Consider the following 25,678-nt stretch of genomic DNA (forward strand, 5'->3'; position numbering starts at 1 on the left):
AGAGAGCCTCTTTTTAAGCCTTTGCAAGGGAATACACTCTGATTTGGGAGGCCTGACCTTCACCACACTGGAACAGATAATGCAAGGATTGATAGACCCTCAGAGAAGCAATGATCCAACCGTTTGTGACTAGGCAGAAATGTAAACAAAGTGCCATATGTCTTTTTCTATAGCCAATTGGTTAAATCTTCGTTGTCTCTAATGATCAGTGACATGTCAGGACCTTTAAAATTTAATGGCTAAAGTACCTTCTTTGGAGATGGTGAATAAACACATTTGACAGATGCATGGGGACCCAGACTCCAAATGGAGGCTGGGGATGCATGTGGACAGACGGACGCATAGAGACGCAAACTCCGAATGGAGGCTGCGGATATATACATACATATGTAACATACATACATTATGGTTGCAATATTACAGAATATCCCAGTGTTCCCTAAAGGGCATGTTTTTCTCTTGGACCATATCTCTAAATGTACCACATTTTCAGTTTTCCTGATTGCCTGTTTGAAGTGCTTTGAGAACTGGGATTGAGCACAGTGGCCTATTGCATGGTGGTTATAATATGCACCTGTCTGAGTCCATTTCTGTACAGGACCACTCCCAGGTGAGGTTTCAGACTATGCAAGGAGTGAGTCTGCATGTGGTGTTTGTCAAAAACAACTCAACAGTAAATACTACATGCACACAAAGTCAGTGACAACATGTAAAACCTGTAAATATCTAATGCTTACAGAGGTACACATGCATAACTTAAGAAATAATAGGCCAGAGGGCAAAAAAATAGCTTGTTAGTAAAACCAGCATGCTTTAAGCCTATTTTTTTGCAAAGCTAATGTTTGCATTGTAACTTCCTTAAAAAGGTCCAGCTTTCATCACTGAAAATCCATTTAATGGTTGTCTGAAGATTATTGGGTAAACAAAAAGTCTGTAAGGAAGAACATAAATCTGGTCAAATATAAACAGATGGATTGATTCTTCCCTACAACGGTACACAATATCAAGAGTAGCAGACTCTATATATTGTTTAGTCCTTAAATGAGGTCAATGCTTTATTAAATAAATTTAAGAAATGACAGTAGTTCACACCAAAGGTTTTTATTGCAAGTTGTATTCTGAATATTAAACAAAATAGTCTGCAATAAGGCTCCTATAAAGCTTAAAATTCTATGTTGCATCAAGCACTAAATGACATGCATCAGTGAGCATGGAAAAATATGACCAATGCAAAATATCCTTTCAATTAAATCTCTTCTTCAATGGATAAAAAGTAATGTTATTGGATTGCATTCCTATAAAGCACAAACCAAGTAAAAAGTGATCTACAGTTGGCATTCCACATGTGAATACAACTGCATCCGATTTAATGAAAACCTGGAGAGCACTACAGACAAAAGCAAAAACGGCCAATGGTTTTGGTAAGTACGAAAACACTTTCCAAAACTGTATGAAGCCAAAAATGGGAATTTATGCAAATATAAAACCTCAGGAGCAGGGGTGGTACAATCAATGTGCTAAACAGACACATTTTTCCTTTAAAAGCAGAGAGGAGGTTGATTCTCTACAACACAAAGGTAAGTTTACAGTAATTCTATGTTCAGAAGACCGTAACTGCAGCAAACAGGTGTATACGGGTAACAAAGTCTGTTCAGAGCCTGCTTGTGGGGTGAGAGATGTCAAAGGTGCAAACCCAAACCTTGTGTTGGTCTGGAGAGAGATGTAGTTCAGCAACACAGCAGGGTGGCAGTGAGGCGCACAGAGTAAAGAAGGAACCACAGACAATACAAGTCAGGAAGGCTGCAGGGGGGTGTGCTTAATGATTGCGCACAGCCAGAGTGAGTGTGTGTGTGGAGCACTAGGGGTCTTTGACTTCCACATGAACCTAAGACAGATGACCCACTTTCCTTAGATATCCATCATCTCTTCAGAGAGAGAGAGAGAGAGAGAGAGAGAGAGAGAGAGAGAGAGAGAGAGAGAGAGAGAGACACAGGTAGATCAGGGGAGAGTGTGCAGTATTCATGATGGAACTTGTTATGCCTCCAGCTCCAGCCCCAGGCCCAGTTTATGGCCTCCAGAGTTGATGCACTTTCCATCCACCAGAGCAGAGAGCGTCAGCTTCACCCCTACACACGCGCACACGCACGCACGCACGCACACACGCACACACGCGCGCGCAACTGTAGCCCATCAGTATGTCACTCTGCAAGTGTTCATATAAAGGTTATTTTAGTGTAGTTCTGGGTTGCACAGCAGAATGAAATGTAGAAGGGTGAAACTCACCTGGTCTGAGCGTCTGTGTGTAGCCCACTCCAACCAGACTGGAGTTATTCACTTTAGCCTACAGAGCAAAGACAGGTGGATCAGTACAGGTGCAGGGAGGAGAGCCTTGCAACTCAATGCTAATGATGGTGGAGCCCCACAACAGACTACAGAGAGCTTTATCCCGACACTGATAAAGGCACAGATGAGGTGGGTTTATATTAAGGGGTGAGTGAGGATGTTATACTGGTGGAGGCACTGGAGAGTGTGTGCATGAGACAGAGATACTCACACTGATGGAAGCGTAGGAATCAAGCTGGTACTTGGCTGCAATTCCGAAGCGTGTGCTGTTGCTGCCAGCCATCCAGGCCAGGTTCACTGCTGTCTCCAACTTATCACTCACCTTCTGGTAAATAGAGCCTCCAAACTCAGCACCATCGTTCCTATACACAAACACATTTACTTATTTCTTGTATATTTTATTTTTTTCCCCCCCTCAAATTTTCACATTGATTTTTCTCTCTAATTATTCATATCCAATTCCCACCCTTCATCCATCAGACAACAGCTGCCAAACAGTGAGGGGGAGAGCTGTCACATGCATCCTCCAAGGCGAATACATCCAACCACAACTTTTCATGCAACGTCAGGGGGCAAAGAAACACATTGAGTATAATAATGTCCACCCTTTTCTGATGCTTGAGCTCAAAGACACCCATGATGAGCAGATAGCTGCAGCCCTAATCCCAGCTGGGTCAGTCTTCCCACCAGTGTTAATGCAGTTTTATATCACATTCTCCCTTCAACCACAGAGTAGCATTCATGTAGTTTACTTTGCACCCTAACCCACACCACCTCATCCAACTAACCAATGGTTGGAAGGATCTTTCTAGACAGGCCTCCTGTATGCAAGAACACTCACACATTGGTGTGCAACTGGAAGTCTCTGGTCTTGTAGCCCACAGCAAAGTTATTGTGTTTCATTCTGGACTTGGCGGTGTCAAAGGTCATCTGATAGCCGGCAAGCCAGCCTTCGTAGCCCAGGACACCGGCAGCACTGATGGATGGGCCAGCGAAGTCAAAGTCGACGTCACAGCCCACATTCACATGCTCACACTTGTAGGCTGTCTTTACTTTACCACTCTTCTTCCTGCCACAGAGGAGAGGTACCACCCAGAGATTTTAACTAGTAGTGTTATTCAACTCCGCACCCTGAATTTTTACTTGTCATTAATTGAAGTCAATACAACAAGGCATTTAAATCACAGGCCTCAATGGCCAAATGTTACAAGGTGTTCACCCTCCCTTTATGGACATCATTAACTTCCAGTGATTACAAAATTCTATACAGGAGCTGGGTTTGACGTCCAAGATAGTGTTGAGGTAGTGTTGAATGCCTCTGCCTTAAACCGCCATGTGTGGTCAGAACTGCAGTGAAGAGGGTTGCCTTACCCTGTGTTTGGAGAGAATGTTGTGTCGAATGTCAGCTTCAGGCCTTTGGTTATCTATAAAGGGTAAAGCAGTTTACAGACCCAGTTTAGCCAATTAGAACATGCTTAAACAGAAGAGCTCACAGACATTATGCAATTGTGCTGTGTTTAGTATGTATGAATGTTTGTGAATCTCTCTCATCCTGGTGTAGGCATGTTGTGCATCTGTTCCTGGCATACATGTGTGCACCTGTTCCTGGCATATATGTGTGCACATGCACACATACATCAGATATATAGAGAGAAAGAATACACACAACAGCCTCTTGACCAGGGAGAGAGTGAGAGAGAGCACACATACACAAGATAATCTGGTTCTTATATATAACGTGCATGCACACCTGGTCCTCCACAGTGATCTCCGTGCCGAGTGTGTTGTCTGTATTCCACTTCTCGGTAAACGTGAGCCCGTACTCATCCCATTTGTACTTGGTCTCCAGGTTCCCGATTACTTTACTCGTGTCCATGTTAGACGAGCCAGATGTCTTGAACTCCTGATTACATTCAGGGTCAAAACAGCAAGAAGCTGTGAGCCTAGGGCTTAAAGAGCAATGAAGCCAGTTCATAGATCTACTGCTTTACATACCACTCCATTGACTGACTTGGTCTTCACATCAAGCTTCACCAGCCCAAAACCTACCAGGGAAAAAAAGAGAAAATTTAGGATAGTAGTCAAATCTGAGGAAAATTGATTAAAATGCAGATGTTCAGCAAGGACTCTTCTTCCACCAGAACAAGTAAAATTAGTTCTATTCTTGAATGACTAACTGAAAATACATTGAACTGAATGCCATTGTGATGTGTGGGATGCTTGCTTGCTTGCTCACACACACACACACACACACACACACACACACACACACACACACACACACACACACACACACACACTTCATACCCTGTTTTATGTGTGTATTGATGGAGATTATTGTATGTGCAGTATTGTTTCACAAAATCACATTTAAGAAGACCTTTTGCTTGCCTAGATGAAGTACCACAATGCAACACTGTTATCCCTGTTCTAAAGCAGAAAACTTTACACATCCACAGACTGAGCAAAGCCCATGAAGAGCACAATCAGCTGCATTAGAACAAAGTACAGTGGTCTCCACAGCTTACAGTGAGACCAGTAGTGAGGTCAGTAACAAGTGATGAGCAGCAAAGCCATTACCATATCCCTTATTGAAAATGTCCCTTGCAGATTTGCCAAGGTCAGCGTATGCTGGAGGAATCGCCATTTCAGCTGGGACGGACAGGGGGAGAAAAAAACAAAAAACAAAACAAAATATAGTGAGCATTTCATACATGTTTACACAACCACAGAATGTAGACATTCTACAGATCTGAAAGACAATGCAGCAACCTCAGACGTATGAATCAAAAGCGCCTTCCGTAATACATAATTCCTTTTGTTCTATTAATCACCCTACGGCTTTACATCTTTCTGGGAGTTTTTGGTTGGGATCATTTTGCAGTTTCCCGAAATGACTGTATATAGACGCCCCATTCTGTACTTGTGTGTCTAACCATTGTAAACTTACGAGTTGTGCTCGTGCACTTTTCGTATAATTAGTATCACGAAGATAGACTGAATACAGAAGCCTGATGAATGAACTGCTCAACGACTAATGAGACGAACGATACATTTTGTAATGCATTTTGTATTGGCAACGTTAATGTGCTCGTAAATAGCTAACGGATATAGCTAGCTACCTGACCTAGCTTTTTATACCTGTATACAAGAAGCTAACTACACTTAAAACAGTGTCAGTATATAGTTACACCATGATCTAGGCATGTTAGATTAATTTTGATCACTATTGGCCGGTTATTGTCAGATCAAGATAAAAACGAAGAAAAACACACAAAGGCGAGCCACGTTTTCATTTAGCTAGCTGGATTTGCAGTGCTACACTCAGAAGTACTTTAAGGAAACAGTCAGCTAAAATAGGAGCTAAACCAATGACCAAGCAAAAAATATAGAATAAGTGATGTCTTGACTAGGTGTGCATCAGGGGAATTACGGCTGTCATGTCAAACAGGCCGTTCACCCTCACAGTCAAAGTGCATTTACTTGCCGCTGCTACACCTAGTGATTTGTACAACTGATTAACCATCGGATGTGGTATCGGGACAACGCCTAAAGTCCTACCTGTAATTCTGGGCCGGTAGGTTCAGCTGCGAGTGGCAAAAGTCAGCTCTCCCGTGACTCGCCGGCTCGAGGGTGATCTGAAGGAGACGCACTGGCAGCGCGGCGCGTCTTCATGACGTCGGGCGCGAGCCTAGGACCCCATGTCTCTTTGGAGTGTCGAAATCTGCCTGATGGAATTTGGCGAGCAGTCTCAGGGATGCATAACAGTACCATGCCATGTGTATGGTCTGGATAGGGACGAGTCTAGGAGTTTTAAATCTTGTCGTACAGATGTAATTGACATATTGTTTTCCTTTCTGTTATAAAGCGCATGTTTAAAAATGTTCAATGATATTACTCTACCGTTTTCATGAGTGGTTCATCAGTTTGTTTTTAAAATAAGCATTAATTAAAAACTAGCAAGATTGATCTTAATAGGGGTTAACTTTTAAGGTATTAGCCCCAGCCTCTAACACACATTTAAAACAAAACCAAAAACTGATCCACACATACAGGTCTCTTTCCCAGAAGCAATTTTTTTCTCCCCCCACCTCCCCCGTTACTCAGACTGTCATGCTGAAACTGATTTCATTTGAGGACTGATTAGCTTCATAAAAAAGGCATCTTTACAAGATTAAGTTTAAACTTTTATTAGCAATATCAGAAACATATTGAATCATACAATCAACATATCAAACATGAATGTAACTACAAAAGGAGACTCAGCAAGGGTGAGGTCAGAGCTCCCCCAACAACCTAACTAAACCCCAAGCCTTCAGAGGGCTTAGAGGAATGGTGGGACTCCTTCAACTGGCAAATGTAGATCATCCATTAGGGAGGGTCCATTGGCGCCCAATAGCACTCACATGTCCACTTTCTCCCTTACATATTAACTAGGCAAGTAATTGTTGTGCTTTCTTCTTCTTCTTTTTTTTTTTTTTTTTGGCTGGGGGGTTGGGGGTTGACTTTGTTGTATCCTGTATATTTACAAACCTACAACAAATAAATTAACTTATTGTATTTCTGTACATCTGTGCAAAAAACCAAACCGGATCTCCACTAGAACCTTCAGCAGACTTTCCACTTTAAGAGGATCAGAGATCGATAGACACACTTGTGCATGTACACAACTGCACACACATCCAATGATCCATCCTTATATCCTGTCAGCTCAGCTCTAATGTCACGCGCTAGAATGAGAGGAAAACATAGTCCTCTTTAGGGGAGAAAGGAGTTTTGTTAAACTGTAAACATTCTAAGACCGTATAAGAGACCTTCTAAATACTAACACATCAAGAGTTAACACATCTCACAAAAATGTAAAAAAACAAACAAACAAAAAAAACCAAAAAACAAAACAAAAAAAACCCTTGTGTATTAAAGAGATGAAGCATGCTATGAAATATCGTTGGCATTTGGAATGCTAATTAGGACAGAGACTCAACAATTTATATCCCAAATTTTGGCAGCTGATCACAGATAATTCACTCAAACATAATGGTATAACAGCAAGGCTGAAAAGATAAGAAAAAATTGGAGAGAAAAACCTGTGTGTCCTGAATACCACATCCCCCCTAAAATAAAAATAAAAAAATCTTGCACAAATGATAATTTGTAAGCATATGCAGGTAGTCTAATACTGCCAAGCAAAATGGCAAATCCTTAGTACAAAGGCTTATCGCACAAATTAAACACATGGAAATGATCAAGGCTGACAGAAACATTACTCAGACAATGAAAGTGTAAACTATAGGAGTTCTGGAAGCATTAATGTTTCATATTGCTTCAAAAGGTTGGTAAACAAGGTTGAAATCACTTTGGGACAAACAAGGAATCAATTATTTTAAAACAGTTAAAGTGTTTACAGTTACTGCAAGCTTTTGGTTACTGGGCTGGCCACAAATTTAATGCTTTTGTGTTTGTCATATTATTTTAACACCTCCATTAATTTTTATTTTCATATAATGATCGGTAAAATGTATTTATCAGATTTGTTGTTTGAAATATACTTAATGTTCAGTTAACAATTTTTGATTTTCTGCATTTGTTTTTAGGTTTACAACCCTGCTAGTCACATTTCAGTGTAACATGGCAACTATAATTAACCTGCACGGTCACCCCACCACTAGTTATATATATTTTTTTCTCTTAAAATGTACTCCGTGTAAGATCTGTGGCATAAAGTTGTCCCAGTCCCAGGGTTAGGGTTAGGGTTTTATAGTAGCAAAACTTGAAAAATGCTTCAAATTTAGCATCTTTCATTAACAACGTACACATTGGAATAAAACATTAGCACATATGCAACTTCAATATTCTACTAAGAGTGAACAGAAAAATATTGTACCTTTATCTGTTAAACTAGACAACCTAACCTTTAGGATCTAGAAAAATGAAAACTGCAAATATTGTCATGCAGTTCAGACTGAACTTTTGCCCTACCTGTCACTGTTTTTTAAATTAGTATGTTTAGTGTTTATATATATATATATTTACACACACACACACACACACACACACACACACACACACACACACACACACACACACACACACACACACACACACACACACAGCCTCCAAGTTGCAGTGTGCACAAAACAGTGGGAAGACTCCAACCTTATTTTCCAACTTGCAGACAATCAACAGTTTTGTGTGCGTTTGTGGGTGTGTGTGTCTGAGAGGAGTGGGTGAGTGAGATAGAGAACAAAACATTTTGCTGGCCACTATGACAGTGAGAGAAAAAGATTCATGCCAAAATGGCAACAAATGCTTATAATGATTAAGATAGTATCTCTATCCTCACAATGTACAACTCAAATGAGTAGTCAGAGAGTGAGTTAGCCTGTGCATGAACGTGTGTGTGTTTTGTGTTTGCGTGTGATGATGTGTTTATGTGTGTGTTTAGCCGATGAGTCTCCTGAGGAAGGCTGGTCTAGAGAAGGGCCAGCAATACTCGTTGGGCACAGGGCCATTAACGTTGCACTCAAAGAAAGAGAACATGGGGAACCAGATACGAGCACGGCGACTGTGCTGGTAGGCGCGCGTGTTGGCCAGCGTGTGGTAATACAGGAAGAGACGTGTGGTGATGTAGAAGGCGATGAAGACATCGATGGAGTAATGCTCATGAGCAGCCAGGATGAAGAAGATGCCAAACAGGTTGAGCACCCAGGAGAGTGTGTGAATGAAGTTCCAGCTCCTCGGAGTGTCTACAGGAGACAAACACCAACACTAAAGCAATGACAGCAACACCACCTATCAAAGACTTTGGAATCAATATTATTAATCCAATAGTGAGACAGAAAAAACAACTCCATCAAATACAGAAACATCCACAATATTAATCAAACACTCAGATTCAGAATTTACAATCCAACTACAGCTAGACACGATCGCAAGAGGCACTGTATTATTTACCAACTGTTATATGTCTACAAAGAATTTTACAGAAGCCCAGAAAGGTCACGAGCTACTTATTATTTCTGTACTGTTACTGAATTCACAACTTATTTTTCTTGTGATCTTAAGATACCAAATGGTTGTTTTTACACTTTAAATTATTTTCAGGTAAGCTAAGGCCTAACAGAACCTTAAAGACGCAAGAAATGTAATTTTGGAAAGGGGAGAGCTTATGCAAACTATGGCAGTGTATAGAGATTCTCAGTACATCAGTGTATAGAGATTTTCATTACATCTGAATCACCATCATGTCATTTTTCAACAATTAATTTGTAATAAGAATACGGTTTACTGGGTCTAGAGGTGTTACCATATGCTAGTTTTAACAATAATTATGAATGAGATATTATACTGGCATCTACTGCAACTCACTACTTGCTGGTCTTCTCCTAAGAAGATTGAAGACCTATCTATTTGTGGAATATATAAATGACCACTGAGCGTGCTTCTATGTTGACTAACTGAAACTAATACTTATTGTACGGTATTGTTTATTACACCGATGCTGACTAACAAACTAGTACTTATTGTTTATTGCACTTAACGCTTTCTGAGATACAGATTAAGTGTTTGGCACTTCTAGGTATCAGCACTGATCCCTGTATGTCAAGAGTATTCTAGTTCATTGGTATATTGGACTCTAACCTCCTGTAGTGTACCTACCTACTGTACTGGCTAAGATGTATTCGGTGAGTAAATGACAAAGCACTTTTCTAAGTCGCTCTGGATAAGAGCATCTGCTAAATGCTGTGAATGTAAATTGTGTGGTAGATTGCAGCCTGTATTATACATTTAAAAAACAAACAAACAAAAAAACCTCCCTACTCCCCATCCGGGCAGTCTTTTTTTCCTTCAAGCTTGGGTTCTCTACCAAAGGCCTGGGAGCTTGAGATTCTTGTGTAGTATCTTAGTTGTTCTCAAGATGGGAACATAGTATGTATACTCTACCTAGCCACTTGGTTATGGCGTTCCATGAGCGTCCTGCATGCTAGCATCTTGCATCCCACTGTTATGTGCTGGACTGTATCAGGGGCATCTTTACAGCCTACATCTGGGGTCCTGCCTGGCATGGTAGATCCCAGGCTCTATTGATCTTGTATTCAGAGCTTGTTCCTGTGATGCCATGATTAGTGTCTCCATGCAGTCTTTCAACCCACCCTTTTCCTGCCATTGGTAGGATCTCACCATATCAGCCATTTCCACTATCTGCCAGTGATGCATACTGTACAGGGGTTTTTCCTCCCATGATGTTTCCTGCTCCTCCTCATTTCCATCCTTCCTGGCTTTTTGCTATCTGAGGTACTCAGTAAACACTTCATCATCCTGGTGTACGCTTGAATCTTGGTTGTTTCATCCTGTTTAGTGGTTCTGATGCTCATTAATCCTTGGCCCCTCTCCTTCCGCTTGGTCTCAGTCTCAGAGTTGCTGATTTGGGATGAAACCCTCCAGGCATTTTAAGTAGTTTCCCTGTCTTGATGTCAGTGGCTTCTATCTCCCACTTTGGCAAGCTGATTATGCCAGTGGGATATCTGATAGCTGGAAGAGCGTGGGTGTTAATAGGTTTCTCCCATTCAGCTTGACTTTGCAAGACTTGCCTCACTCTTTGTGGCTATAGCTGTTTTCCTTGTGGCCTCGTCATGATTCCCATTGCCTGTGGGATTCCAAGGTACTTGTAGCTGCCCTCAACATCTGGTATGTTACTTTCCAGTAGTACGATCCCCTCAGTCATAACTGTTACTCTCCTTGTAACAATCCGACCACATTTATCCAGTCCGAATGACACTCATAATATATAATATCGTTTCACATATATCTTATTATTTACAATATTATCACACATGTATTAACATGATAAAGTCTTTGAAATCATGTTAATAATACACATACCATAATATTACAAATAATCCAGCACCAGTAACTAAGGTGGTAAACGTGGAAATTTATTAGACTTGTAAACAGAGAAAAGGAATTTTCTTTATTTCTGTTAATTGAGAATGTGTGAGCAGCTTTGACTGTGTTTCCTGTTGTGTCAGTCCCTGATTAACGTAAAAACGCATGCACTCATCCATGAGTTAGAGCTTGTATTCCTAATTATGCATTTTAAGACCATGAGGAAAGCAAGTTGTGCCCTTGAAAAAGCAACTTTTGTTGAGATCACAAGAAAAATAAGTCATGGTCTTGAATTAGTTGGTAACAAAAGTTGCTTTCTCATGTCCTTTCTGGACTTCTTTGTATGTGGATAACACATTTAGTTATTTTTAGATATTTTCCACACACTAAAGTGTCTCTGCTGGCGCATGCATGCTCAAGAAGTTGTGTTACTCACATTCAGTGACAAAGAAGTTGAGCATGGTGAGGACCACAGTGTGCCCGCTGAACATGTAATCCCCGCAGGTGTGCACTCCTGTCAGGGTCATGCCAAAGCCACTCCATATGGCGACTGCTCTCTGCAGCTTCGCCCAAATATCACCGTATATCTATAATGCACGCACACACACACACATGCATGCATATGCAAACACAACTTAATAATTGACAAATATGGTATGTTCTTTCATATTTAAAGTGCTGCTCACTAACCAAAGCTTTTACTCTTTAAGTCTTTTACTATTCCCCTGCTAAACTGCAGGTATTCTCCTGGAAATTAGTCTGTGCATTTATTCCTGTATTTACCTTCCCAGTGCACTGCAGGTGTTGGCCAGGTACTGAGAGTGAGGTGACAAACATGGTGACACAGCGCAGCATGAACACTGTTCCCATCAGACTACACAACCGTCTCAGAAGTATGGACCTATACACACATGCACATGCACAGGTGTATGAACACACACATACACAGAGAAAGGGATCATTTAGAATTTAAAACATGATCTATAGAATTCAGAACATGACCTTTACAGATCACCCATATTCCTACAATCATTTAGACTAGAAAACTTCCCCTCCCTTGCTCTTTTTCTCCCCTCCCTTGCATTCTCATTCTGCTATATTTAAAACTAGACCTTTCAAAATAAGCACCTAGACATGGACCAGTAGGGAGGAGAGATGGACTCTCAGGGCTGTGTGCAGTGACTAGCAGGCCATCTTAAGTGGGGCATTTAAAACTCAGTGATGTCAGCAGAATGTTACCAGGCTGTAGGGTCCCCAGTCACTGTAGTGTGGAGCTCCACACTACAGGCCCTCCACTCCCAGGAGGTAGCTTATTGCATACATCATTCTAGCCAAAGCCAGGATGTGATCTAAACCTGCAGGCCTGAAGTTTCCTTAGTGGGCTTGTTGGATTCTCTGTTCTCTCCAGCTGAATCTTCCTCACCATGCCTTTCACCCTCTTACAGGGTCACTTCTCACCTCTCAACAGAATTTCAATAACAGAAAGACACAGGAAGGCACAGGGAAAACACACACACACACACACACACGCACGCGCACACACACAGCTGGTGTATACCAATCCAAATGTGCAAGAGCAAAGGCGCTTACATAATCCTCACTATCTTGCGCACCACCCCCCACCCACACACACGTACAAAAACAACACCTGCAGACACATGGATACGCACACACTTGCAGACTTGTTCATCTTTGCACACATACTCACCCTCATGAAAAAGATGTATTGTGACTGCCAGACATGTATGTCAACAATGTGTGTGCATTGTGTGAGGGATTGTGAGTGTATGCTGTGTGTTTACCTGTGTTTGTGTAGTAGCAGTACAAGTAGCCAGATATTACAAAGGATGACTCCACATGCCTCACCCATGGCAAAGGCCCAGGGAATTCTGGGTACACTGTAGAAAGAAGGAAAATTGTTAATCCGCTCTACAGAGACACTGAGCACTCTAGCACTCGAACAAACCTCATTTTTGGTTAAAATAATGCAGACCAATCTTCAACCATGACACTTTAAGAGTTCAACAGTGGGGTTAAATATATGGGTATATTGCACCATGTAGTAATATAAACACACTAGTGTTAATGCACGGCAGAGCGTAATTAAGGCATATTGTGCAGGGGCTTTCCATCTTTTTGTGAATATTTTGCATGCAAATCTAGGAAGAGACAGTAGTGTGTCTGAATACTATTCATCTGAGCACAGATAACTCTCACAGAAAGATGCTGTCAATGATATGCTAACGACTCATGTCCTGTTTCGTAATCTCTCATGTTGTGAACAACACAGGTTGACAAAGTGATATTAGTTTTGTGGTACCACAACAGAAACAAAAATACCTTTTAATCAAACTGTGTGTTCCTGTGAGAAAGCCTGCTGACTAGCAGATGCTAGGTCGCTGACTAACAGGTCTGTTTCCCCCTCTCCCACCACCTGCCTCTGCACCCATCTCTCAGTTTCCACACAATTTCACCTCTGCACTGTTGAACTAAATGTTACTCACAAACTGACTACAGAAGTCCATCAAGCTTTTTCTTCAACATTGCATCGGCTACTTTGTACAGTCCATCAATACAAGCAGCATTCAACTGCTTTGGCCTACAAATGATTGTTTTTCCATTTATTCTCATATTACAGAGCCTTTTTAGTGATGGTTTTTAATGGTGTTTGCTTAATGTTGTTTCTTGACTGAAGGACTGTCCTACTGTGTGTGTGTGTGTGTGTGTGTGTGTGTGTGTGTGTGTGTGTGTGGTTAGCCAATCAGCAAATGTAACCAACAAATGTCAACCTTGTGATTATGACTAAGAGTACACAGACAAATGCAAAGTAGTGAAATTCATCAAGCATTCATGTCAGTACAGGCGTTGGAACTATCTATGATGAAGCACAGCATTGTGTTAGATCAGGGACAGTTCCAAATTCCAAAAGGAGAACATCCACCTTTTAACAACTTGCAGTAATTTTTATCAGAAACCACAATTATTAAAAAGCAAATTAATGCAAAGGAATTTATAGTATTATTTTATAACAATGTTCCTGTCCTGTAGCAATAGACCAGACAGAAACAGTTTTGATTTCACATACAAATACAAACTATGTAGCACACTGATACACAATTTCTAATGTTAAAAACATTAGAAGTGTAATTGGAACAGACTGCTGTGGCTAATGTTTCCACCACTAGGAGCAAATACAGGTTTTGTGCTGGATTGCCGTTCTATGCTCTGTAAAACCCTCACACCCACCCAGGTTACTCACTCACCCTCTCAGGTTAACTTCTTGCCCACCCAGGTTACCCACTTACCTGTCCAGGAAAATGTCAGGCAGTGGAGGGTAGGTGCGCATGTCTGGAACACGCTCATGCACAATCACCATAACGAAGGAGGTGAAACCAAAAACGAGGACGACATAGATAGAACTGAGGGCTGTTTTCCAGTACTCTGGGTCCAGACGTCGTGTCAGGTGCTTGTGCTTGCCATTGCTGTACTGGCACTGTTCTGCCACGAGGGCATCAGCCACACTGTCACAGTCCCGCACAGAGTCTCCATTACATAGCCACTCTGGACCTGAGCACACACACACAAACACGCACACAGACAGACACGCACACAGACATGCCTACATCACTGACTACATACAACAAAGACAACCTCACACACTGTCACTTTACTGGGACTAGCTTAGAGCTAAAACTACTATAGCATACAGTACACAACAAGTTGTGTTCTAATACCCCAATTATGAGCTCACAACAGTCCTTAGACGTCATCAGATTTTCTCAAAGTTTGTACAGGGCCATGCCAATATACACCTGTTTTATGAAAGTCCTCCTTCTGAACAACATGAGGCTGTTAGCAAACAGTTATTCGGAAATTATAAACCTGTACCAGGTATAGGCAATGTTGTTATTTATTTATAATTGTCCACTTAACACAGATTTAATCATAGCCAACTACCACTCTTTACCGAGGCTGAGATCTTAAGAACTACTAGCCAGACAAGATCAAATTTAATCATGGGCAATTACCACTCATTATCGAGGCTGAACCATAAGAACTACCAGCCAGACCAGATATTCATTCGGTTCCAAAAACAAAAACCTGATATCCAAGGATAGACTGCAAATATCTGATTTATGGCTCTCCAAATGCATGAACACTAACACCTACCAGTTAGACAGGACTGGGGTAAACATACGTTCTGTGCTATATGTTTAGCCAGCAAACGTTTCACTCACTCACTAATGGCACCTGAAGCAGTGTGTTAGCTGCTCAGCTATTTGTGAGATAAGAGTCATTCACAGATGAAAAGCATTACTCAACAGTGTCAATATCCTCTCCCCAGCACTGCTGGAAACTGAATTTCAGTACCAACGCAATTATAAGAGTTGGCACAACACCAATTTGTTCTGTACCAATCCAATATCAATATTATGCATCTGAATGTCGGCCAACATCAATACCAATGCAATATTTTTTCATTAAAAACCACTGTGGAGCTGTGGTTCAGTTGTTTGGGGGAACTGTTTTGGGTGAGATATATTATATATAAACTATGTTTACAGATATAATGCATGGAAATGACAGATAAATATAAATATAATTATATATTTAAAAACAAAAAAAAACCCAAAAAAGCTTTGTTTACAAGACTAAAGCAAGTAGTTTTTCCCTTCTATTGCCCAACAGTCAGGGTCTCTTTTAGTGAGAATTATTTCTACAGGCATCATCTTGGTTAATAGATGTACTGTACACACTGTGCTGTACTCCAACACACACAAATGCATTCACACACACACTCTCTCTCTCTCTATGCTCAGTACGTCTGCCTGAACTTATTGCAACTGCAATTCCACTTAATATTCAACTTAATATCAACTTAATATTGATCTTATAATTAGTCTTCTTGTGAATTTCAGTGATAAATCACTGTTCCAACCACTAGACACCCCATACACACCAGGATAAGTTAGCAGACAGAGCTAGGCTAGCTGTACAATGAGTCTGTCTTCACTTGACCTCTGCTTAAAACTAAGAAATTTAATCTGATAACAATCACAAGATGGTTTTTCTTTCTACGTGGTTATTCTTTTTCTTAAAATCTATGGACAGCTACCGTAGCTTAATCTTCAGCTTCTTATTCAAAATTTTCATTCCTCCTTAAAACTCAGCAGGGTAACACAAACTGCAGTTTTCCTGTTTTTTCTTGTAGTTTGAATATACTAAAGTCACAGAGTATTTAACTATCTGGATTTAGAGAAGGAAAGATCTTTACTTATTGGTTATTCTTATTCCTCTCCAGATCACTGTCTCAGGTTTCTGCTTCTTTTCCTGACTCTGAACTTCCTTTACTTTACAGCCAAACTGGAAAAGTCATCTTTTTGTTTTATTTTTAAATGGATTAATAAACAAATCCCCGTTGGTCAGGGATCCATGGCAGTGCACAGTCCTAAAATTATATTTTGTCTCATTTAAATGCTCTCACTAGAGGGCAGATAACCTGTTCCCCCATACTGCGTTATCAGAATGTTAGCAAGGGAGATCACCAGACGTGTATGACTGCATAGATATTTGCATTTAAACATAATAGTGTTAGTAGTTAATGTGAGGAAAACACTACAGTTAAATTCAGATGGTAATGGATCAGTTTACTTAAAAATTTCTTCATTGATATCCAATGCAGAATTTATTTGCTGATATCGACATAATTCCAATATGTGGTATTGAATCAGTGCAATCACTAGCTATTATGCAGCTTATGTTATTTCTAAAACCTACTGTTAGTTCCCTACAGTGTGGCTCCCTTTACTGTAAATAACCTATCCTTTAATCAGCAGTGCCATTTTTTTCTTTTGCTCTCATGTTTTGCTGTTTTGTTGTTTATTTTTAGATAGTTGATAATCCATGTCAAATATGGTCCAGAGTTGGCAATAGATGAATGTCTCATTTTAGATCTGCATATCATGTCATATTCGAAAATATTGCGCTTGCTATATCATTTACATATTTCCACTTATTCAAATTTACATAATTCCACTTATTCAATGATTTTGTTCTCTCTATATACTCATGTATCTCTGAATAAAGTGCCCCAGGGCCATGAGGTGGAACAACCAGACCCAAGCAAGGCAGACAGTGGGAGCAGTGGGACAGGGTTAAGGAAAATAGGGAAATTTTTCCTTATACCTACCAGTGCCTCCTTGTGGGGAGTGTCCATCATAGGCGTAGCCCAGCTCCTCTAGCACATCTGCATTCTGTTTTTGCAGCTTGCGCAGAGACACCATGAGCCTCTTGATGTCCCCAAGCACCTTGATCTCGAGTGGAGGTGAGCGTAGGTCATACTCGGTCAGGGTGAGCAGGCTGGTGCCGTCCAGCCGGTGTTTGTTACACAGTAGGTCCACGTAGTCACAGAACCCCTCCTCACGCAGCCACCGCCCCACCTGCTTCACACTCCAGTACCGCACGCCCTGCTGTGGCCCGGAGCCTGCCATTCCACAGCTCAGACAGACGGAGCACGCTGTGCGCACACTACATGCACACACGCATGTACATGGAATACAGAGCAGCAGAAACACACATTAACCAGAGTGCAGCTCATGTAACGTTATAATGACATCTGTGTTCACTCAAATTGGTTTTCAACTGTGTAGGCTAACCATCAAAATCATCTGCATGAGCACATCCAACCCACATAATAGTTGGTATTTTATTTGGTAAAAGTGACCACACTTTTAGCAAATGTGTTCATCAACAGCGCATGATGAACACATTCATTACAGCAAGAATAAATCACACAATACCAACCCACTTGATGCCAGAGCAATGACTGCATTCCTAAAAAATTCCCCAATTGCTCAAATTCCTCAATTCCTCAGTGTAGCTTGAAGCCTTGCAGCCAGTCAGCCCATGAGCAGCAGGCTTGACACAGCAGGGTGTAGGCTATAACGTAAGCAGTGCCAGATCTCACTTCAGTGGAGGGACTTTATAACACTGCTGATGAAAAGCCTTTAGCATTTAACCAAGTAATTCATTTAGACTTAACAACCAAGAACACTCTCTTTAATGGGGATTGCAGAGCCAGCTGAGGATAAGGGACGTGGGGGGAGAGGGGGAGAGAGAGAATGTTCAGCAGTATGGACAATCTTGGAGCTATGATAAAGGACTCTAAAAACCTAAAGGAAAACTCAATCCAATGCATGTAGGGCATAATTAAATCCACCATTATTCAATATACCAAAAAGACACATCATAAGGATGCATCTAAAGACCAGTCCTCAAGCAGCACTGCATGTTACAGCACTACAAATCCAAGAGCTGAATCCTGGAAAAGACTTCCACTTAGTCAGCTGGTTTTGAGGCTTCCTAACCTTATAACAGCTATTTACCAGCCTATGAACAGAACAGCTACAGAACTAGGATATCAAAAAGTAAAACCAACTGTTTGTTTGGAACACAGGGACTAAAACCAGAACTAAATTAGAGTGCCATTGGGCCCTAAAATATGGATTAACCTGTAAAACCTGAATTAAAAAAAAGAAAAAAGAAAAAGAACTGAAAAAAAGAGAAAGGAAACTGGCCATCTCTGCAGTCTCTGAGAAGCCAAACCACAACAGGACAGAAAGCACTGACCCTGCTAAAGTGTAGTTAAAATGAATACTTTAAGAACAAAGCTCCATGCTGCAGTACTCTGGTTTCTGTTGTTTTAACTTAAACCACAGACAAACATGTTGAAAACTCCACATACTAGCCAAGATTCGAACTGCTGACCAAACATGTTGATAGCCAAGCCAATGGCCTGCAAGGCTGCTACTGAAAACTACAATGCCCTCATCAGCAACACCTTGGACACAAAGTCCACATTGGTAGATCTTACATCTTTTCAAATCATGTTGTATTCAAAAAGCCTAATAATTTTAAGATGTCTACAGATTCTAAAGATTTCAGATTCTTTTTGGAGATTGCAGATGCTTATTGTATTCAGTCCACAGCCTAGGACATTGCTCTGAGTGCTGCCTCATTAGTTATCTAGAACTGTCCATCTGTCCTGACTACACAAACGTTCTCGACACCATTCAGTCAAGAAAAATCAGCCCGAATAAGGTTACTCTAAATTTTCAGCCATTTCCATGGGGTAATGGTCCTCCACTCAACTCTTACACAATAAAGAGTGTCAGAACTGGTTTAGTGGAAACAGACTAGGACCTGGAGTTGCTCAACAGATCACCCTTCCCTCAGATTTCATCAATAGCCACTCTGAAAAACACTGCCATTAGAGTCTACATCATTGGAAGACATCCACAAACCAATCCAGTTCTCACATGCTCTGACCTGTCCCTAACTCCATAAACAGAAACCCTGACATATTGTGTTTTTGTGTTTGAACCAACATATGTTTTTGTGTTTGAACCAACCACTCCCAAAGCAAAACAATCATTTCCACACATGCACATACACTGACAACTTCCTAAGTCTACTTCCTAAGTTTGCACACACCCCAACAACAAAGTTTTCACACACTTTCATTCTTTCTCCTACCCCCTCCTCTCTCCCTTACTCTCTCACACACACTTGTAATAGGGCCAGAGTTAGCCCTGAACTGATATGGTGATGTGATATGCAGCTGTTTGTGTAGTTCTCTTAGGGTGGTGTCTGTTTACTCCTTGAACCCTTTTCTACACAGAACACAGAGGACAGGAACTTTACCCCCACCAGTAACTCCCCAATACAAATATCATCTATCATTTGTTAATCATTATTATAGTCTTGACCTAAGCAATACTGATATTGCAGAAGGCTGAAATATGAGTCCTCTTTTAAAAAATTACCCACAATGCCTTCTGTGCCTCTCTATTCCTAAGAATTCTACACCATAGCCTATACAGTATATGATAAAAGTACAACAAAACTGGATTACTTCTGCATTACTTCTGAATAGTTGAATAGTAGGATAATTGTTCTTATGCAAAATTAAAAACTAATGCTATATTAAAAATACAGGCCCCATAGTAGGAAACCAATAAAACACGAAGTCAGTACACCTTTCATTACTGAGATTCAAAATCCCCCCCCAATTCCTTGCATGTCCATATTTATTTTGATGACAGACTCACTCCTCCTCAGCATGGAGGATACCAGGGTTGCACACACATCTGATGAGATGTTCTGTCATTATTCAGAGACCTTTTTTGTCCGGATATTTTTTGGTGGAGGGGTGGTGTTGCTCTACCTTTCATTTAAAAATACCCCAAAGGGATTCTCTTATTTTCATCTTTTCACTTTGTTCATCTTTAGAAAATCTTGTTTGATTTTGTCATTGAGCTTTGGATTATTATCATGCTGTAACATTCCTCTTCTGCCAATCTTCTGGTGAATGACAGTCATCCCTCAGCCATAATTTTTCTATATCCACAGGCATTGATGATACCATCATCTCCTCAAGACATTTGCATTCATGCAGCCCCATATCACCCCCCCCCCCCCCCACACACACACACACACACACACACACACAAACACACAATGATGTCACAAACATGCTGAACAAGTTTATATTGGTCTCATCTGACCAAAGAATGTGCTCCCAATATTCTTCAGGCTTCTGACCATGTTCATGTTTCATGCAAACTTTAATATTGCAGTTCTGTGCCAATGAGCAAGCAAGATTTTTTTCTTGGATGCTGTCCACAGAGAATGACTTTATGTAATGTCCTTTGCACTGTCTGAGCTGTTAGAGAAACTCTGATAGCCCCTGTGCCAAGCACTTGCCCTTGCGTTTTTCAGAGCTAGACTGTGCAAGTAGCACACTGTCTGTGGCGTCATTTTACTAGGACAGTCTCTATAGTCTTGGTTAGTGGTACTATAGCTTTTGCTATACCTCCTGATTATTGCTACAACTGTGTTTCAACTGATTTTAATTGGTGATAGATCTTCCTGTGTCCTTTTCCATCTTTGTGAAGTTTCACAATCATAGATCCAAAATTCAGAAATTCTGCTGTTCAAATTTCATTTAATAACCATGTTTAGAGAATTATGCTAATTTGAAAACATGGGTATACTAATTTTCTTTCAATGATCACAGGTTTTCTAACTTGTGTGTCAGAGATCACAGGTTTATTAGTTTTTGTTGCAATAGATTTCTACTTTGGGGCCTGTATATTTAATACAGTCTTTCTAAAGTATTTATTTTTGATTATCTAGAAGAGAAAATACTATATTAGTCAACTCTGAAATAATGCAGTTATTAAGAGGAGATACAGTTTTGAATAATTTGACATTTAAGTGATATTACACAGGGCTGTAGCAATTATGTTGTATACTGTTTGCACACACCAAAATCTCACAAGGTGCAGGGTAAAATATTACAGGAAAAACATGAAACTCCCACATATACTTACACACTCAAGAGAGTTTTAATGCAATGTTTTAACCAAAAGGACTTCAGCTTCTGTTCAGTGGTGTAATATCACAATGTGTCCTCGCCAAAAAGTTTAGTCCTGTCCCACTGAGCGAAAATATCATGGTTCTAATATGTCACACAATCTAAGCACTGAGTGAAATCCATCACGTAACCCATGCATGTTAGGGGCTCAGAAGAGGATCTTATAAACTAACTTGTCTCCAAACTAGCACAAGTGATTGGACATGATCATATAAAATGAATTTTATTTTTGAACAAGCATATGGACATAAAAAAAAACAAAAAAACACTTAGATTCACCCCCATGTTCAATTAAGTTATATATTCCTTATCTGTAATTAAAACAACGCAAACATGACACAAATGTATTTTCTCACATTTTTAAAAATGTAAAAAATGTTTCTCATACGATTGAGATTGCAAACACTATTTCAAGACACACAACACGTTTCGGCAAGTCGGCATGCTAAACAAGCAGTTCTCGGCCACTGTATCTTAGCTAGTTTAATTGAACGGCGTGACATAACTAGTTATATGTGCCAACGTGGAGAACAGTTCTGAATGACAACTAAGATTACAAACACATAGTTAACTTAATCCGCCAGCAAGCCTCATTTTCTACAAAGCCCGCAACCTGAGTGAGCAATAATGCCCTTATCACTAAATCAACAAACGTTATTGGTTTAGCTGGTTATCCTGCAACAGCAAACACCTGGGGTTACCAAGCCAATGTTGGCTAGCCAGGTTACCTATGTTAGCTAGCTTGCTAACTGGCTGGGCACCACAAGTAGCTAACCTAGCTACCCATCAATAACGTTAGCTACACCTAATCTCAGCTGTCGCAAAACATATACTTGGCTCAGTAATATTTATTTACATATTTAACAAAATCTAGTTTTTTAATGCAAATACAAGTCTTATTATTTAGCTAGCTAGCTGTATAGTTAGCATAATAGGTAACTTAACATTACCTATTGTGAGCTGATGCTCTATAAGAAAAAGAATTTCGCTAGCTCATACTCACCAGATATCTCATTCGAGAGAATTTAAAGCATTAACGGTAGGTGTCAGGAGGTGGTTTCTTTTACTTGAGTCTTTGAAGGGTGTCCAGGCCTTTTCTGTATTTGGATATTTGCTGTAAATCATTGCGTCCTGACTACTATCCACCGTCCCTAGGCTGTGTCACACATTTGACAGCTTTGCGTTTGCGGTTGTAAACAGGGCGGACTCCGTGTGCCATGCGTCAGATGACACCGCACAGGCCTTCTGCCAAAACACTGACATCCACTGGTTACATGGGGACGTGCAGAGAAAAACTTACTTTTAAATTGAACATTTGTTAATTCGTTCTGGCACCAATTTGGCGTTCTTTTTTATGATTGCTGCTACTCCTTCGCCTCTAACTACAAGCATTTAGGGGTTTAATTTCAGTGCAATAGGTTGCACCTGCCCCTGTCAATGTACTAATATCAGCACCATCTGGACGTAGTCTGTGCAGTGTGTGACAAAGTTTAGTGCAGGGTCAGCATAAGTATGTGTGACGGCATGAAAGAGGGAACCCTCTCGATAAAGGCGTTGGAGAGGTTCCTGTTCGGAGGGAAACGGAGTGGAAATCATGTGGATCAAGTCTGGCCCAACCTGTTCTTGGGAGACATGTGAGTGGTGTTTGTGTTATGGTTCAGGTTAGGACTAGGGTTGGAGTTTAGGTTTAGAGGAATTCATCTTTTTAACTTTTTTATTTTATTTTATTTTATTTATATATATATATATATATATATATATATATATATATTTATTTATTTATTTAACATTTTTCTACATGTCAAATTTGAAACGAAAAAGTGAGTCTGAGAATATCCCCTGAATATCTTAATATCTTAAAATAATGAAAGTATCTTAAAATTTACATTCCATTATATGTTTAATATGCTTAACTTGCAGCTTAAGTTTTACTTAATTTAATTTCAAGTTGAATAAGTTGGCATGTTGAGTACGCTACAGCAGTTAATTTGATGTTCTGCAATATATATATATATATATATATATATATATATATATATATATATATATATATATATATATATATATATATATAGGATGAGGGCATACTGGATTTTTTGAGGCACCCAATATGTTTTGGAGCTGAGAGAGTGACTCTGTGAGATCCTCTACCATTTAATGCAGTGAAATGTATAAATACAGTCTTAGTCATGTGCAGATTTTTTTATTTGCAAGTAAGACATTTAGGCTGACAGGTGTAATGCACCTTTTATTACAGTTACCTTTCCATTGACATTTCCATTTATAACATTTAGTACATGCTCTTATCCACAATGGCTTATAAAGGTGCTTTGTCATCTACTAATGCATTCTAGCCAGTACAAATAGATTAGAGTCCAAAAACCACTAACACTACTAGATACTGGAGTCACTGCTAATACATAGAAAGAAATAATGTGTTTATTTTGTAATTCTAAGTGCAGTACCAAACAAAAATAAGCACTGATACCCGGGACAAAGAAACACAGTAGTGAAATTCAGAAATTTCAAGACAATAATTTATAAGTTCAGGATTAGTTTGGTCTATGTTTGAAGACATTAACGGACTCTGATATTTGTACAGCCAGTGGAGGTTTCTCACCATCTGGGACCCAGGACAGAGAAGAGTCATATCATTCGCAAGTTGTAGCAGAGAATACAGAAACTGTGCCTATATTGTTGGTATAGGCCTTCACAAATATGAAGAATATAATACAGATTCTACAAGAATACATTAACATGACCCTCTACTCTGCTCATGTGAATGTATCTGTGGGTATTGATCATACTGATTACTGCTTGTAGGTCGATAGCCAATGATCGCTATGGCCTGTGGAAGCTAGGGATTTCCCACGTGCTGAATGCGGCTCATGGGAAGACGCACTGCCAGGGCGGCCATGAGTTTTACGGCTCGTCTGTAGAGTACTGTGGAGTGCCAGCAGACGACTCGCCAGCATTTGACCTGTCAGTTTACTTCCGTCCGTGTGCTGACTACATCCACCAGGTTCTGAGCTCACCTGGAGGTAAACCTCCTGGCTGCTCTTCCAGTCTGCAAAGGCACAAATCATGTTTGATTTGATCCAGTCTCATCCATAAGCAGATGCATTTAGCCTTCTTGCTACTTTAGCTGTGGCTACCGCTTCAGAGCATGCACATTGCGATCCAATCGTTATTTACCTAAGTATATTTATTATATTTTTATATTGTCAGTGTCCAGAGTATTGGCCTAATATGGGACAAATGTGCAGTATAAAAAGTCATAACTGTTATAGGTAAGTGTCTCTAAGTCTGATGCCATCATCTGAATATAAGCAGGAAAACCGAGGAGGCTACATGAACACCTACATATTCAGAAACATCTGCTTTACAAAATAAATTATCAAACTATATACTGTTTATGTGAAGCACTATTTACTATGTAATACGCACATTACTGAGTAGGCAGAGTTGTGCATTATCTCTTTCAAACATATTGGTGTTAGGGTCAGAGACTTGGTACTAGAGGAATAGATAAACTTTAATGTCAGTTGTGAAAAGGCCTTAGCATTGTAGGTATGTTATACAGTTAGCAATGAAACACTCGGTGAGAGTTGGTGAATTTCTGATCGCTTGTGTGTGTTCAGCACGGCTGCTTGTGCACTGCGCAGTGGGCGTGAGCCGGTCTGCTTCGTTGGTCCTCGCCTACCTGATGATCCACCAGCAGTTCCCCCTCCTGGAGGCTATTAAAACTGTGAAAGAGAACAGGTGGATCTTTCCCAACCGAGGATTCCTGAAGCAGCTCCGAGCGCTGGACATGACATTATATGGCACAAAGTGAACAGGCATTTACAAATAATGACAGGCATACATAACACAGAACCTATGATTACATTTAGTTCGTGTAGTAGGCTTCTAACACAATGCTACAGTTTTCCCTCCCCATCAGTGATGATCAATAAAGATGATGGATCTAAATCACCAATTTGTTTTTGTTCAGTCCCATATGATACAATA

General features: G+C 40.3%; 3 protein-coding genes across 3 annotated transcripts; 1 reads left to right on the forward strand and 2 right to left on the reverse strand.

Moving 5' to 3' along the window:
- Nucleotides 1-1,085: 1,085 nt before the first annotated feature.
- LOC113576328 (non-selective voltage-gated ion channel VDAC2-like) lies at nucleotides 1,086-6,043 on the reverse strand. Its single transcript, XM_027008333.3, has 9 exons — nucleotides 5,905-6,043; nucleotides 4,924-4,995; nucleotides 4,339-4,388; nucleotides 4,094-4,246; nucleotides 3,715-3,767; nucleotides 3,185-3,412; nucleotides 2,555-2,705; nucleotides 2,284-2,341; nucleotides 1,086-2,126 (listed from the first exon to the last, which is right to left on the reverse strand). Exons 2-9 carry the CDS (start codon nucleotides 4,988-4,990, stop codon nucleotides 2,035-2,037), a joined length of 852 nt encoding a protein of 283 aa, XP_026864134.1. The 5' UTR covers nucleotides 4,991-4,995; nucleotides 5,905-6,043; the 3' UTR covers nucleotides 1,086-2,034.
- A 474-nt stretch (nucleotides 6,044-6,517) lies between these two features.
- Nucleotides 6,518-22,854, reverse strand: samd8b (sterile alpha motif domain containing 8b). The gene is made up of 7 exons (XM_027008332.3): nucleotides 22,671-22,854; nucleotides 17,420-17,757; nucleotides 14,535-14,796; nucleotides 13,032-13,127; nucleotides 12,013-12,130; nucleotides 11,666-11,816; nucleotides 6,518-9,089 (listed from the first exon to the last, which is right to left on the reverse strand). The coding sequence occupies exons 2-7, from the start codon at nucleotides 17,718-17,720 to the stop codon at nucleotides 8,785-8,787; spliced, it is 1,233 nt and encodes a 410-aa protein (XP_026864133.2). The 5' UTR covers nucleotides 17,721-17,757; nucleotides 22,671-22,854; the 3' UTR covers nucleotides 6,518-8,784.
- A 135-nt stretch (nucleotides 22,855-22,989) lies between these two features.
- Nucleotides 22,990-25,502, forward strand: LOC113576343 (dual specificity protein phosphatase 13A). Its single transcript, XM_027008377.3, has 3 exons — nucleotides 22,990-23,301; nucleotides 24,491-24,708; nucleotides 25,309-25,502. The coding sequence occupies exons 1-3, from the start codon at nucleotides 23,180-23,182 to the stop codon at nucleotides 25,500-25,502; spliced, it is 534 nt and encodes a 177-aa protein (XP_026864178.1). The 5' UTR covers nucleotides 22,990-23,179.
- Nucleotides 25,503-25,678: the final 176 nt, after the last annotated feature.

Source organism: Electrophorus electricus, chromosome 15, assembly GCF_041902795.1.
Source record: "Electrophorus electricus isolate QZ-2024a chromosome 15, ASM4190279v1, whole genome shotgun sequence".
In the NCBI taxonomy this organism is placed as follows: domain Eukaryota; kingdom Metazoa; phylum Chordata; class Actinopteri; order Gymnotiformes; family Gymnotidae; genus Electrophorus; species Electrophorus electricus.

Bases quoted from the DNA above. Each gene is read 5' to 3' on its own strand.
- LOC113576328 (XM_027008333.3), bottom strand. From the start codon at position 4,990: ATGGCGATTCCTCCAGCATACGCTGACCTTGGCAAATCTGCAAGGGAC. The intron at 4,389-4,923 runs GTAATGGCTTTG...TTTCCCTGGTAG, and splicing joins CATTTTCAATAAGGGATATG to GTTTTGGGCTGGTGAAGCTT. The intron at 2,127-2,283 runs GTGAGTTTCACC...GCGCGTGTGTAG, and splicing joins CACACAGACGCTCAGACCAG to GGGTGAAGCTGACGCTCTCT.
- samd8b (XM_027008332.3), bottom strand. From the start codon at position 17,720: ATGGCAGGCTCCGGGCCACAGCAGGGCGTGCGGTACTGGAGTGTGAAG. The intron at 14,797-17,419 runs GTAGGTATAAGG...GTGTGTGCTCAG, and splicing joins CTCCCCACAAGGAGGCACTG to GTCCAGAGTGGCTATGTAAT. The intron at 11,817-12,012 runs GTAAATACAGGA...CGTGCATTATAG, and splicing joins ACCTGCAGTGCACTGGGAAG to ATATACGGTGATATTTGGGC.
- LOC113576343 (XM_027008377.3), top strand. From the start codon at position 23,180: ATGTGTGACGGCATGAAAGAGGGAACCCTCTCGATAAAGGCGTTGGAG. The intron at 23,302-24,490 runs GTGAGTGGTGTT...TACTGCTTGTAG, and splicing joins AACCTGTTCTTGGGAGACAT to GTCGATAGCCAATGATCGCT. The intron at 24,709-25,308 runs GTAAACCTCCTG...GTGTGTGTTCAG, and splicing joins GGTTCTGAGCTCACCTGGAG to CACGGCTGCTTGTGCACTGC.